Source organism: Lithobates pipiens, unplaced genomic scaffold (assembly GCF_037356315.1).
Source record: "Lithobates pipiens isolate NorthernLeopardFrog02 unplaced genomic scaffold, aLitPip1_a1.2 Scaffold_8, whole genome shotgun sequence".
NCBI classification, from domain to species: Eukaryota; Metazoa; Chordata; class Amphibia; order Anura; family Ranidae; genus Lithobates; species Lithobates pipiens.
In genome coordinates this window covers 475,087,730-475,102,648 of record NW_027507903.1, presented here as the reverse complement: position 1 = coordinate 475,102,648, position 14,919 = coordinate 475,087,730, and the positions used below count along the sequence as shown (strand labels likewise).

Here is a 14,919-nt window from a genome sequence, read left to right as displayed (position 1 = left end):
CCGCCGTGTTTTTGTTATAGGGCGGGCGGCAAATGGTTAAAAGAGAAAATGGTGGCAAGGATTACTAGAGAACATAGTTCTAGTGGTGGAAGAGGTGAACATAATACAGGTATTAGCACTTTGCCCTCAATTCACCAAGGTAAAAACAAAACACCTGTTATCCGCCATAATGTAGATTAGGTTTAGCAATGACAAGAGAAAATAAATAAATAATCAAAACACACACACATATGTACATTGACTACAAAGGAATCCATGTCAAAAATACTCAGCAGCAAGTACTTTTAGTTCTAATGTGTAGATCAGTAGTGGAAGGTATATGCTTTATTAATCAGATTACCTTTCGTTAATGATAGAGTCTTCAAATTCAGTTGGGATAAGAGCAAAGTACTTCCTCATTTTAAACCACAAGTTGGATTTTGGAATCCAGCCATTGTGTGCATGAATGGCATGTATCTTAGCGAGCTGCCGGGCTATAAGTCTGAAAAAATTGAAAGAAAAAATTAAACAGCTAGGTCTCCAACAAGTCACTTTATTTTACTTAAGGCTAACCGCCATCATTGGTTCATATTCAAAGCATCTTCACATTAAAAGAAAAAAAAACAAATAAAAAAAATTAGGACACCCCACAAACCGGGGAGATAATCGCAGATCACTGTCCGATTCCAATTACTGCAATTTATAGCTGTGCAGTGATCACCAATGCTCTAAACCGCGGCATTACAAGTCACCAGAATCTTCTTAGGAGCTAATTTTCCCGCGTAAGCATTGGATGTATTACGTGTAAAGGTTTAACTCTGTCACCTTCAGGAAGAAGCCATGCACACAGCAGGCAGGGAAATGTACAGGAAGGAATAGCTGAACGTTCTAATGTCAGAGGCCTAGGTATGCAGGCCTCACTATGTTCTACAGAGTTGTGCGAGTAAACAAGCCGCTGAACAGAGCAGATGGGGCAGGATATGAGAATCATTCAGCTGAATTTGCACACATGCTTGCTTTTTTTTCTGTGCACACAGTTGACAAGTGGTCCAATCCAGTATGCGACTGTATCTGCACGCAATGTTTACATTGACAAATAACCCTTAGGCAGAAAGTACACACCCTGTATCCATAGATATTTACTAACAGATTATAAACACAAAAAAAATTTTTTTTTTTAAATAAAACTGTATCAAGTTTGTCAGCAATGAGTGATCGGAATTAAAAGTAAACCCCAAGAAAGAACTCCTCTTATTTGGTAGCTTTTGGTCTGTTAACCTATAACTTGCCCTTTAAATAAAGTGCAAGGCCAGAGATATGCTTATCACACACTGCTGGCAGGGGGACTGAACATGGCACATAAAGTAGGCTTATGCCGGCTATAGATGATACGATTCCCCCATCAACACAATCAGTATTGATGGGGAAATCCCATCTGTGGAGCTATTGTGTTCTCCCGGTGGGGAGGGCATGGGGAACCATATAGTCATTACAGCCGCTGACAATCACATGCAAAAATTTGACATGCTGGTTGTACACAAGTCGATCGATGGATGGAATGACTTATGTACAGTCAGCCTACCCATAGATGGTTCGAAACCCGGCAGGTTCCTGCTGAACCAGCCTAGATTCAAAACAGTCCAAGCTTTAGCCCATATACAAATCATTGTACACTGGGCAGAAAAGACAACCAATCAGAAATGAACATGACTCAGCAGGGCAGGAAGATGTTGAACCGATAAATACGTTCTAGCACTGTCAGGATGCGTATGGGCTACCCGATCAGGTGATCAATGCGACTGGCTGTTGCAGTCATCGCAAGATCAGGAGCCCATCCTATTGGCTATCGCATTTTTGCTATGCAACTGAACTGTTGGTGACAGCGCAGTCACAGTGCTGGGGACACGCAATTGAATGTATTCCCAGCCCAAGACAGGTTTGCATATACAGTTGGGTCCATATATATTTGGACACGGACACAAAATGTTCATACTTTTGGCTCCTTATGAAACCAGAATAAAATTAAAATGAAACAATCCAAATGAATTTTAGGTGCAGGCTTTCAGCCAATTCAAGGGATTGAACATAAATATAAAGTACAAATTTTAGGCACTGCAACCATGTTTATACATACAGTGTCTCTTCTTCCCTCCCACCCCCCCCCCCTTTTCACGGGCTCAAATGTAATTGGACAAATGAATTATACAATCATAAATAAAATGTTAATTTTCATTATTTTGTTGAGAATCCTTTACTGGCAATGACTGCCTGAAGTTTGGAACCCATGGACATTACCAAAGACTGGGTTTCCTCCTTTCTGATGCTTCTCATGTCAGGCTCTAACTGCAGCTGTCTTCAGTTCTTTGTGGGTATTTCTGGCTTTAATTTTGCCTTTACTAAGTGAAATGCATGCTCAATTGGGTCAAGATCAGGTGATTGACTTTGCCATTGCAGAATATTCCACTTTTCCTTCTAAAGCATCTGGGTTGCTTTTGCGGTGTGTTTTGGACCATTGTCCATCTGTACTGTGAAGCGCCATCCAATCAAATTTGCTGCATTTGACTGAATCTGGGCTGACAGTATAGCTCTAAATACTGCAGAATTCAGCTGGCTGCTTCTGTCACATCAACACACACCAAATGCCCCAGTGCCACTGGAAGCCACGCATTCCCACCACACTGCCTCCACCATGTTTTACAGATGACGTTGTGTGCTTTTGGATCATGAGCGGTTCCAAGCCTCTTCTACACTTTTTTCTTCCCGTCATTCTGGTACAGATTAATTTTAGTTTCATCCATCCAAAGAATGCTTTTCCAGAACTGGTCTGGCATTTTTTTTAAATGTTTTTTGGCAAGGTCTAATCAGGCTCTATTCTTATGCTTATGAATGGTTTGCACCTTGTGGTGAACGTGGCATTTGCTCTTGTGAAGTCTTCTCTTGATTGTAGACTTGACAAATGATACCCCCACCTCCTGGAGAGTGTCCTTCATTTATCTGGACGCTGTGAATGGGCCTTTTACCACGGTTATTTTTGCGTGGATGTCCAGGCCTTTTTATTTTGCTGAGCTAACCAGTGCATTCTTTCCTCAGAATGTACCAAACTGTTGATTTGGCCACTCCTAATATTGCTGCCATCTCAGTGATGGATTTTTCATTTTTGGAGCCTTACAATGGCCTGTTTCACTTGCATGGACAACTCCTTTGAACACATGATGTAGGTTCACAGCGATAGATCCCAAATGCAAATATCACACTTAGAATCAACTCCAGACCTTTTACCTGCTTAATGGATGAAGAAATAATGAAGAAGGAGTAGCCCACAACTGGCCATGAAACAGCTTTTGATTCAACTGCCCAATTACTTTTGGTCCCTTAATAAAAGGGAAAAAAAAAAAAAAAAGGTAATGGCTATTCTTAAGAGCTGTAATTCCTAAACCCTTCTTTCAATTTGTATATACATACCCTCGAAGTAAACCTGAGAGTGTGCACTTTCAGCCTATATCTATTTTATAACTATAGTTTGAAAATGTTTTGGTAAATACAGAATAAATAAATTGTGCCTGTGTCCAAATATATATGGAGCAAATTGTATGTGGCAGCACATAACGCACTCCCTCATGCTGCCACATATATGCATACAGCTGGCACAAAGGGGTTAAACATAGTATTGAAAAAGTTTTGCTATATCTATTTGACAAGTGCAAACAAAAAATGCATGTTGATCCTGCCAGAAATGTTGTAACGTCCAGTGCTCTATGCCTGTGCTGCATATCGGTTACATGGCTTCCAACTATCTATATGGACTACAAAACACTGCCCTCTGTGACGGAGAAGAGGGAGGTATTTTGCAGCTGTGTCCTAGGATGACAATGATGCGCCTCCATAGATACAGTACAGTGAATGAGTTGCAACTTTGGGACAGGAAGTGTATTACTGGCAGAATCACCAGGTCAAAAGAGAAAAAAAAAAAGAATACTAATGCAGCCATCACATCTAAGTACTGGGAAGCTGCAATATAAAATTTTTATTCCTGTGTTCAACTCAAAATTAAAAAAAAATGTGTACCTGAAAATGCTAGGATTACAGACATGTTCTGGGTCCAAAGCAGCTCCCTCCATGAACTCATAGCAGAGTCCGTTATTAAAGGTGCAGTACAGTCGGGGAGCACAACCGTGAGAATGCAGGACCCGAAAGCTCTTCAGCTCCTCATCACGATCCACAAGCAGCTCTGTTTTATTCCCATAGATCCTCACAAGTACTACATCGTCCATTGTATCGCCAACATAGCAACCGATTAGTTTGTTGGTTATGCCATCAGTAAACACCTGTAAAATTAAATGCAGGTTCAATACAAGACCAATATCAAAAAATGTTCTCCATTACACATAAATCCATAATATATACTTAGAAAGAATAGAATATTTTATCAGATGACTATCTGAACTCCAGGCAAACCGCTAAATATGCAGATGAAATACGTACTGTATATAATAGTGTTTTTTCCTGCCAAAGGATTTGTATTTTTGTCCATCTCGAGATGTACAGTTATGTCACGCAGAGCAGCCAGCCCTGTCTGACAGGACAGAAAATCAGACTTTGCTCTGCTGTCATTAAAGGGGTTGTAAGGTAGCGCACACAATCGCTGCCAGCTCCACTGCTAGTATAACCTGTTGTATATACTGTATGCCTTTTTTTTTTATTAATCTTTTAAATAACTTACTATTCTCCCCGATCAGCGGTCACGTGACCGTGCCGTCACTCTCTCCCTTCAATGTACTAGGGAGGGAGGGGCTGAGCGACGGGCGGTCAGGTGACCGCTGATCAGGGAGAAAGAATAAAAAAGGTGCAACAAAACGTCCCACACTTCCACTTGAGTGTTTTCATCATATACCGCTTCCTCCCAGTCTGAATATAGATATTAGGTATTCCAACCACTCCCAACAACAAACAAGACAATAGTCGTTTGGTTGCAGGACCACTGTTTATTAAAAACACAAGTACACAGGCAATACTCTTGACAATCCCCCCCAACTTTGCATTCCGGGCGAGGTAGACTGTCCAATCAGCAGTGAGAGCTGTTGGAGGAATTCGCCCCAAACAATCTCGCAGCTAATCAATGGATGATTCCACATAGGCTACAGGAGTGCAGTCTGTGATAATTTAAAGGCAAACGGAGAGCGACAAGGTGAGCGTGGGCTCGCATAATGTTGTCACTCTCCGTTTCCCTTAGTGATCACAGGAGCTGGCACTCCCGCAGCCAATGCAGAACCATCCATGCTACTCCCCATATTGATTGAGCCCGAGCAGCACACTAACCTATAGTGGGTCACAAAATACAATAGCTGCAGGAGATTCGTCTATCTGTGCTGCTTAGCTTGGATGGAGGAATCAGATTTTTTATTATTATTATTAATTTATTATTATTATTATTATTATTAATTTATTTATTTATTATTATTATTATTATTATTAATAATAATAATAAATAATTATTATTATTATTAGGCCAGAAGGCGGAGTATGAAAAAAAATAAAAATCTACGTACGAGGCCAGCTTTAGTCTTTTCTTTCTAACTTCTAAATCATCTGGCTCATAATAGTGTCTATGCACAAAAGCCCCAAAGTCATGCGTCTGAAGAGTGCAAATATGTCCACGCATGTGCAGATCAGGATACTGAAGAAGACTTCTCAATGGCCATGGAGATGAGAGGCACAGCCATGAGGCAGCCTCACATACCATATGGAGCGGGGAAAACCAGAGTGACACTAGAACAACTGCTGGAATGATGGCGAAAGGAATATCAGTTAACACGCCGATCATCAACTAATAAGAATCTCTGCAGATAATCTGCACATGTATGGGAAACTTAGAGGAATGTAAGCACTGTAAATGCTAAGCAAAAGGTATCAATTTGCAGAAAGGGTGCAATCACGCTACTCTACAGGTTTGTATATATGGAGCAATTGCCACCAGCAATCTCCAACATAATCAATGTATCTGAAATCTTATTTTCAGAATGTCCTGACAGTGTTCTGAGCACAGAAAGATCAGGAGCAAAAAAAATTCAGAGGAAAATCTACATCAGATGATAAAGCAGTCAGGATGTTATGCAACAGCTTGTAATAAATCTGACCACATCTAGCCTCTGCTTCCTATAAAGCGGTTCAAACTCCACTCTATGTGCACTTCTAAAGTAACAAAACTGCACATCTGAGGGGCCGCAGACTTGCACAAACTTTCACTACAGGTCCCTGTAACCTTCAGGTCTGGTGCCTGTGCTTAAAAGTGTCTGTAGTAGTCACACTTCCCCTGATTAACAGCATCTACTGCTTGCTAGCCTGAACCACATAGCCTTTTGAAACTACAGTATACAAAGAAAAGTGGTAGGTACCACAATGCAGACCAACAGTCAAGCATCTGACACAGGTAAATGTTTGCTAGGTGCTGAAGCTTTTTTAGGAAGATTTTCTTTTCATTCAAGAAGAGTTTGGTGGTGCAGGCAGCAGGACAGGTAGCTTCATAGGGGGGTCTTTATTACATATTTTTAAATTATTATGGCCACTTTAGGGTGCATTCACACCTGCAAAAGGACCCTGCCCGCAATTAGATGCGAGGGTATCAGAGGAGGTCTTGCGATAATCTGGAAGAGGTAGCCCAACTGAAAGCAATGTGAGGCTGCCCACTCAGACTGCCTGTGACCCGAGCCCATCACTCGCATGTGTTCACTGCATGAGCGATTACATGAAAGTGGGCACGATTATTAGTAATACATGTGCATCAGGAGGAATTATGATGGATTCAGGAAATGCTTCTTAAAGTATGTTCATTAAAATGCTCTTGAGTGGGCGATACCACAGGAAGACACATACAGACTAGCCCGACAGCCACAGTACCACATCCCCAGTTCCAGTAATACCTTATTGCAATAACTAAAATTCAAATACAACACTGGCACGTGGACCAAATATATAAAACACCAAGTCTCCGGATCACTTGTCTCACCATGGATGTATACCTCGTAGGAGTATAAAAGAAGCCTCCATAGTGTAACACAATTTAAAACGGTTTATGATAAAGTTTATCACACTTATACAGACACATGGAAGTAGGGCTGCAACTAACGATTATTTTCATAATTAGTTGCTCGATTATTGTTTAGATTAATCAATTAATCGGTTAATAACCTTTAAAAAAAAAAAAAAAAAAAAAAGCTTGGTGTATAATTTAGTTAAAGGGATTGTAAAGATAGGTTTGTTTAAAAAAAATAAAAAAATTTTTTTTATACTTACCTCCACTGTGCAGCTCGTTTTGCACAGAGTGGCCCCGAATCTGGTCTTCTGGGGTCCCTCGGCAGCTGTCTCTGCTTCCTCCCGCAGGTACTTATCACGTTCATTCGAGCTCCCTTGCATGGTGAGAAGCACCTGCGGGCGCCCTCCCATGATACACACGAGCGGCTATAGCCGCCGGCTGTATCACACGGCCCCGCCCCTCCGCGTCAGTGGATGTGATTGACAGCTTTCCCCCATCCACTCCAGCCAATCAGCGGGCAGGCTCAGTGGTGAAGAGGACCGGCGGGGGCGAGCGTGGGATTTTCAAGGGGTGAGGCAAGTAAATATGGGGGGGGGGGGCGGTTCTGCCAGATGTTTTTTCACCTTAATGCATAAAATGCATTAAGGTGAAAAAACATTTACCTTTACAACCCCTTTAATATGCAACGTTAAAAAAAAAAAAAAAAAAAGCAAAGTATTCTTAAATATCTCTATGCAGTGGTAAATATAAATAACCAACTATATGGTTAGAGAGCAAAATCTCTAATCCACTCTGAGAACAACAGTCAGAAGAGATATACTGTATATACTATTAGAGATCTTCCCACAAACATTTTTTAAAAAATTTTAAGAACGTTTTTTCAATTTTCTAATTGTTAGTGGGGTCAAATTGATGTTCATTTTCAACCACAGTGATGGGAAAAATTGGAAATAGAAAACTGCTTGGTGAAAGGAATTTTCAGACAGTATTTGGTTTTCGTTATTAAACGAAATTATATTCATTTTAAAAACAGAATGTTAAAAACAAGTGAAAATTTCAAAACATTCTTTCAGCGAATGTACAAAGAATTTTTCCTCTGAAAATTGATCTGTGTGGCCAGCATACGGCTTGGTATGCAGTTTGCTTTTGTTCTGTTTCTGTGGTGCTTTTTGCTGTTAGTTTTGATTTTTGCGCATGTGATTTTGCGGTCATTTGAGTTTTTTTGCATTTTTTTGGCCAATTTGTTGTTGGACAGATTATATAACACAAATAGCTGCAAAACCCATTATATGCATTTATGCAGCTTCTCAACTGAAGTACATTGAACCAAAAAAGAATTGTTTTGCGTTAAAAAATAGTCCCTGACCGTTTCCAAATACACAGCAGAGGCTGAAAAAAAGCATAGATGTGAACGTGTCCCATAGGAAACCATGTAAATGAACTGTAGTGCGTTTCTGCAAAAAGCACCAAAAAGCACAGATGTGAACCAGTTCTAAGACGTTTAGGGGAGTTAAAAAAAAAAAAAAAAAAAAAACCTAAAAGTAGCCCTTTATACTACAACAAAAAGCAGATAATCACTACTGTAAGGAGGTTTTTCTTTTTAACTGTAGAACTGTGAAAGTGGTATTTACAGTAGCCATTTGCTATTTTTACTATAAAGGGCTCATTTTTGTTTTTTTTTAACCCCATTAGGTTACTGGCCGATTAATCGATTATGAAAATAGTAATAGATTTGTTGCTTCAGCCCTACATGGAAGTGCACATTGGATAAAAAACTGCCACAGCATCCGGCACAACGTCACAGGTCCTGCTCTGTAATTTGAGTGTCATTGCTGTTTGGCTGTATCATTGTGGTGCGGTGTGGATCCTTTTCTGACACAGTGCTGGGATTTCCTTTTTGGAGTTGGATCAAGTTACCAATAATCAAAAGTATATTAACCACTTCAATACTGGGCACTACCCCCCCTTTTCCTGCCCAGGACAAATTTTCAGCTTTCAGTGCTGTCACACTTGTTTGAATTGCAATGCCATGCAACACTGTACCCAAATTTCTTTTATCATTTTTTCCCACTAAGAGCTATAGCCGCTCGCTGTATAACAAGGCCCCGCCCCCCAGCGCGCTGCGTCATTGGATGTGATTGACAGCAGCGCGAGCCAATGGCTGCGCTGCTTTCAATCCATCCACTCCAGACAATCAGCGGCTAGGCTGAGCGGCGGAGAGGACGGCGGGGGCGAGCGCGGGATTTTCGAGGGGTCAGGTAAGTAAAAACGGGGGGACTGGGGGCGCCGGCAGTGTCAGATGTTTTTTCACCTTAATGCATAGAATGCATTAAGGTGAAAAAACATTTACCTTTACAACCCCTTTAACTAAAAAAAACAACATTTTTTGAAGAAAAAAAAAAAAAAAAAAAAAAAAGGTTGTTATAAAATTTTGTTTTCTCTACCAACAAGCACTGATGAAGCTGCACTAACGGATGTTGATGAGGTGGCACTTATATGTAGAATTGATGGGCACTAATAGATGGCACTGATGAGGAGGTACTGACAGTCATTACTGATGGGCACCTGTGAAGGGCACTGACAGGTGTTACCGATGGTCATTGCAGTGGGCACCTCTATTGTGGGCTGTGCTGATAATCAATGCGCTGATCGGCTCTCCCTGTCAGCACGAACCGAGGAAAGCAGATTACCTGCACTTCCTGATTACCGCTGTGATTGGTCACAGCTGATCACGTGGTAAAGAGCCTATGTCCTAGGCTTTTTACCACAATCTGAAATATGGCGTGTCATAGAGTTAGAATACTGCTGACTGGCACTCAATTCCTTAGATATCTTTTTACATCCCTTTCCTGTTTTATACAGTTCAACTATCTTTTCCCGCAGATTCTTTGACAATTATTTTGCTTTCCCCATGACTCAGAATCCAGAAACATCAGTGCAGCACTGGATGAAAGATGCAAGGGTCAGTCAGGAGTCCAGAAACTCATTGGCCTTTTATATACACACACACTAATTACAAGCAAACAGATCACAGGTGAGGGTGGTTATCTTTAATAGCCATTAAAACCCCTTTGTGTCAACTTGTATGTATGTTATCAGGCCAAAATCACTAGGTTATTTAAACTTTTGATCGGGGTCATTTGAATAGGTTTTGTTGCCAAGAGGATTTAAAGAGTAAACACAGATGACTGATTATAAATGGCTTCAGCCAAACACTAACCACAAGTGAAAGAAAAGTTTTATCATTCATATTCGCTGAAAAATGACCAAGAAATCAAATTCTATGGGTATGTAAACTTATGAGCACAACTGCGTTTATGGCATTTTTATTAACTAGTAATGGATATGATCAGTGATGTTTAGCGGGACTGTGACATTGTGGCAGACATAGCGGACACTTTTTTGGGACCAGTGACATTACAGTGATCAGAGCCAAAAATAGCCACTGATCACTGTAAAAATGGCACTGGCAGGGAAGGGGTTAAAGCAGTTGTAAAGGCAGGTGTTTTTTATCTTAATGCATCAAGATAAAAAAACCTGTGTGTAGCAGCCCCCCAGCACCCCCCTAATTACCTACCTGAGCCCCTTCTCTCTCCTTTGATGCCCACAATCTCCTCAGCCATCTAGGACACTCCTGATTGGCAGAGAGCAGTGGCGCCATTGGCACCTGTGGCTGGTAAACTCAGTCAATTAGGAGAGCGAGGGGGCGAATGGATACACGGAGCTCTGACACGGCTTGGGTGCCCCCTGTAGCAAGCTGCTGACTGAGGGGCACTCAAAGGAGGGATGGGCTAGGAGCAGCAAAGAGGGACCAAAGAAGAGGAGAAACCATGCTGCTCTGTGCAAAACCAACTGCACAGAGAAAGTATGACATGTTTGCCATTAAAACAAAAAAAAAAATAAAAAAAAAAACACACAACAAGCCTTTACAATCACTTTAAGTGTTCCCCAGAGAAGTATTTCTAACTGTGCAGGGAGTGTACTGACAAGGAGTACAGAGAGAGTGTTGTTCCTAATCACTAGGAACAGACGATCTCTCTCTCTCTACTGCCCTGTCAGAACGGGGATCTGTTTACATTGACAGATCCCCGTTCTGGATTTTTGTGGAGCGAAAACCAGGGAGGGGGGCAGTGGTTATTGCAGCCACCGGCCACATACATCCGCTCCAGTGGCTGGAGCCTGCTTTAGCTGTTAAAGGGGCAGACGCACAACTAAGGCCATTCACGCAGCCGAACCAACCTGCCGCAGTATAACTGCGGCGATTGGTCAGCAAGCGGCAAAAAAATAAAAATAAAAAAAACCTGTAAGGAAATTGCATAATGTACTAGTATGACACACTTACCTTAGAACAAAGCCTTCTAGCAGCGCGCTAACGGGGCTTCCATCTACTTGGAACAAAGCTCTGAAGGTCCAGCAGGGTATGCCGAACCTCCAGAGCGCATGTACCGTTGACATCACCGGCTGCACCCAGGGTGAAGCTCCTAAGCTGTGAGCGTTTAGGAGATACTCATTTTACCTACAGGTAAGCCTCATTATAGGAACATTTCTTTAAAATCTACAGACTTATTTTTGCTCACATTACGACATTGTTAAAAATCACAATCACATGATTGCATGCCAATACAGAGTTCTCATTCTATAGAGAGGAAAAAAAAAAGCTAGAGTTTCCTGTTCCTTAAATACATACACTTCATAAGCTCTTTTGTTACTTATGGCAACATTAAAATTATTTGTTCTCAGGTGACCTGCAGTTACCAGGTTGTGTATAAATGTTGGCATGCAGGTTTATGACAAGAGTGGAACTCTGTTCACCCCCAAGGACCTGGAATGTGTTAACACCCACTAGGACCATTCCACAGCACAAAGCCGCTTCCAGCGATTTGATCTGAACGTCCCATAAAAAAAAAAAACAAAAAAAAAAACAAACGTCCTCTATCTATACTACTGGGATTCTACACAGATCCACAGGACTAAAAATACAAGCGTCTCACATGTGATAAAACACATAGATGCAGAGTCCTCTGAGTACACAACACATGGGACCCCAGGGGAATGCGCAAAGTGTATGCAGACACAATGCCAGCTTACCAAGCCAGGCACCAGCAAACAATGAGACTGTTATATAACTTTACCAAGAGGCATAACGGAATGAAGTACAAGTGCTTTTTGTGTATATTGCACAATGTATACATTCTGCAGAAAACATGAACTCTATTTCTCTGTATTTTCTGCGTATGTGGAAAATATATCTGGAATGCAGAACCAGTACCGGCTAAAGAGGAGGAAAAAAAAAAAAAAAAAAAAAAAAGGGGGAAGGAGGACGAATAGTCATTCTATGTTAGCAAAGCCAGGACATCGATAGAGGATAGACTTATGCCAGACACACACACACACACACACACACACACACACACACACACACACACACACACACACACGATTTTCTGATTTTTCCTTCAGGTTTACCAAAACCATGCAGTGCAAGGGCCTGCCTGACTGCATACAAATTGAAACTCCTAAGGTTTAACCTCATATTATATGGTTTTGGTAAATCTGAAGAAAAAACTCAGGAGAAAAAACGGATCATGTGTATGGAGCTTTTTACTGTAAAACCATGTAGAATGGACTGCAATGAGTTTGTTTTTAAATGTGCCCACCGCTTTTAATTGCAAAGTTAGAATAGTAAAATGCAGACTTCCTTTATCACCATCGTGTCCTTAAAGTGCTGCAAAAGGGTCAAGGTCTTTTTTATTTTAATGCAGTCTATGTATGGAGGTAAAAAACCCTTCTCTGTGCAGCAATCCTCCCACCTCAAATACTTACCTGAGCCCAATCTCGGTCCAGCAATGTACACGAGAGCCCCGGCTCTCTGGGAATTCTCCCTCCTCATTGGCTGAGACAGCAGCGGGAGCCATCAATCACAGCCAGTGAGCCAATGAGGAGAGAGAAAGTGCAGGGGCTGAACCATGACTGTGTGTGAATGGACATGCAGAGCCACAGCTCATTGCAAGCTTGCTCTGGGGGCAGGAGGGAAGGGCCAAGAGCACCAGCCAAGGACCCAAGAGTTAGCAGGATGTGGGCCGCTCTGTGCAAAACTACTGCACAGGGCAGGCAAGTACAATTTTTTATTTTTTTTTTAAACAAAAGAAAGCCTTTAATATCACTTTAACTAGTATAACTAATGCACAGCCAGTAAATCTCTATAAAATGCCGATTTAAGGAAAAGGGTCACCATCTAATTCCTGGACCTAGATGCCGGCTCAGAGATGACACAATCATGTCAACCCTGGTGCCTGTGCAGTTTTTGGCTCATGTCTGACACAGATGCTGCAGCCTCTTACCTTTGACTTGCTATAAAGTATACATTTTGCAGTCTGATCACTGGAGGAGAGGAAACTGAGGGAGTACTCACCAGTTTAACTGAGCTGTGCCAGAGTTAGATTCTGGCTTGCACTTTCACAAGTGGACCGGGCACATTTTGAAGCACTCATACTATACAAACTGACCTGAAGGCCTGGAAACATACTAGTGAGAGTACACTTCCTCGAACCTACAGCTGATTAATGACAAGTCAACTTAGTTCAACTTAAAGGAGCTCGTACCTGGTTTGAAATGGTAAATCAGTACTGTTGCAAGATTTTGTATCAGGAAGGTAGTCATGCAGACTTATGTTACTGACGGGTCCAATTATACAATCAAGGTCCAAAAGTAAAATTACAGTAATCTTTTGAATAGGTTAAAGCCGGTTTCAGAGTGGTATGCAAAATACGTGAGGTAAGTAGCTCTGATTTGACTACCATCAAATGATCACCCATTTTACAACTAAATCTATTCCTATATGCAAACTGGGACACTTGGCCAAGTATGCCCTGTCGGGGTTCAGACATGCATTGCCAAATTTTAGAAGATTCAGCGACATTTAAATGAAAGGTCAAACTAATTAAAGAATGATTGCCAGATTCTAGAACAGAATGACTGATAACATTGGACCAGTCAAAATGATTTCCCAACCTGTTCTCCATACAACCAACTTAGAGAAACTTTAACAAGACAACTAGCTTGGCACAATGAGCTGCCATCGTTCGTATAATAGGATCCATTCAACAAAATCTGGGTTGAGTAGATCTTTTAGAAGATAAAAGCTGATCTATGGTCAGCCTGTACAGAGGTAATCTGAGGAGACCTACACCCTCATTAAATGACAACGAAGAATGTATGACACTTCCCCGATGAGTTGGCTGGCAAACCAGAGGGAATTGGTGATAAAGAACACATTGTGCAAGATGCAGAATGGACCGTTTGTGGGCAAGCATATAAATGCACTAGCGCATGCTAGGTTGTGTTAACTCCAAGCTGCTCTCGCCGTTTTGTTTGCACTGCGAACAAAATATCCAGCTCAAGTAAAGTATGCACGTATACAAAGAAAGTTCAAGAGTTCAAACCATGGTTGTTTATGTGGAAGTTCTAGTTTCCATATTACTGTACTGAAGGATTTTAGAAAGTATAATGTGTGCATATACCCTAAAGAACAACTTTGGTCAGGCCCGAAAAAAAAAAAAAAAAGTTGCATTCAGGATTTAAGGCAGGCCATACACAGTTCGATTCCTGTTGAACCTGTCGAGATTTGAACCACTGAAGGTTCTTCCATCTCCACCCAGTCTTTGGCAAAATGAATGGCAGAGCCGGCGATTGCATCACTCCCACGCATGCGAGCGAGAGTCACTGTTTATGGCTCTGAAGGATCATATGTATGTGGTCCTTCAAAGCACATGCGCCTGGTGACATCACTGGTTGCATTTAAAGTAAATATCTACAGGTAAAAATCAAACAAGGGAGTTTACGCCCACTTTAAACTTGATGAAATCAATAGTCTGTCCACAAGCCAAAAAGAAATACAGAAAGAAGCACAA

The 14,919-nt window shown here is 41.4% G+C and overlaps 1 protein-coding gene across 1 annotated transcript in view; it reads right to left on the bottom strand.

Annotated features, from left to right (window-relative positions):
- ETNK1 (ethanolamine kinase 1) overlaps positions 1 to 14,919 on the bottom strand; it is a 53,415-nt gene that overhangs the window by 22,328 nt on the left and 16,168 nt on the right. The window contains exons 2-3 of the mRNA XM_077468717.1: positions 4,045 to 4,304; positions 341 to 481 (exon numbers count right to left, since the gene is read on the bottom strand). Of these exons, the coding sequence (XP_077324843.1) occupies positions 341 to 481; positions 4,045 to 4,304 (401 nt within the window). The remainder of the gene's footprint in view (positions 1 to 340; positions 482 to 4,044; positions 4,305 to 14,919) is intronic.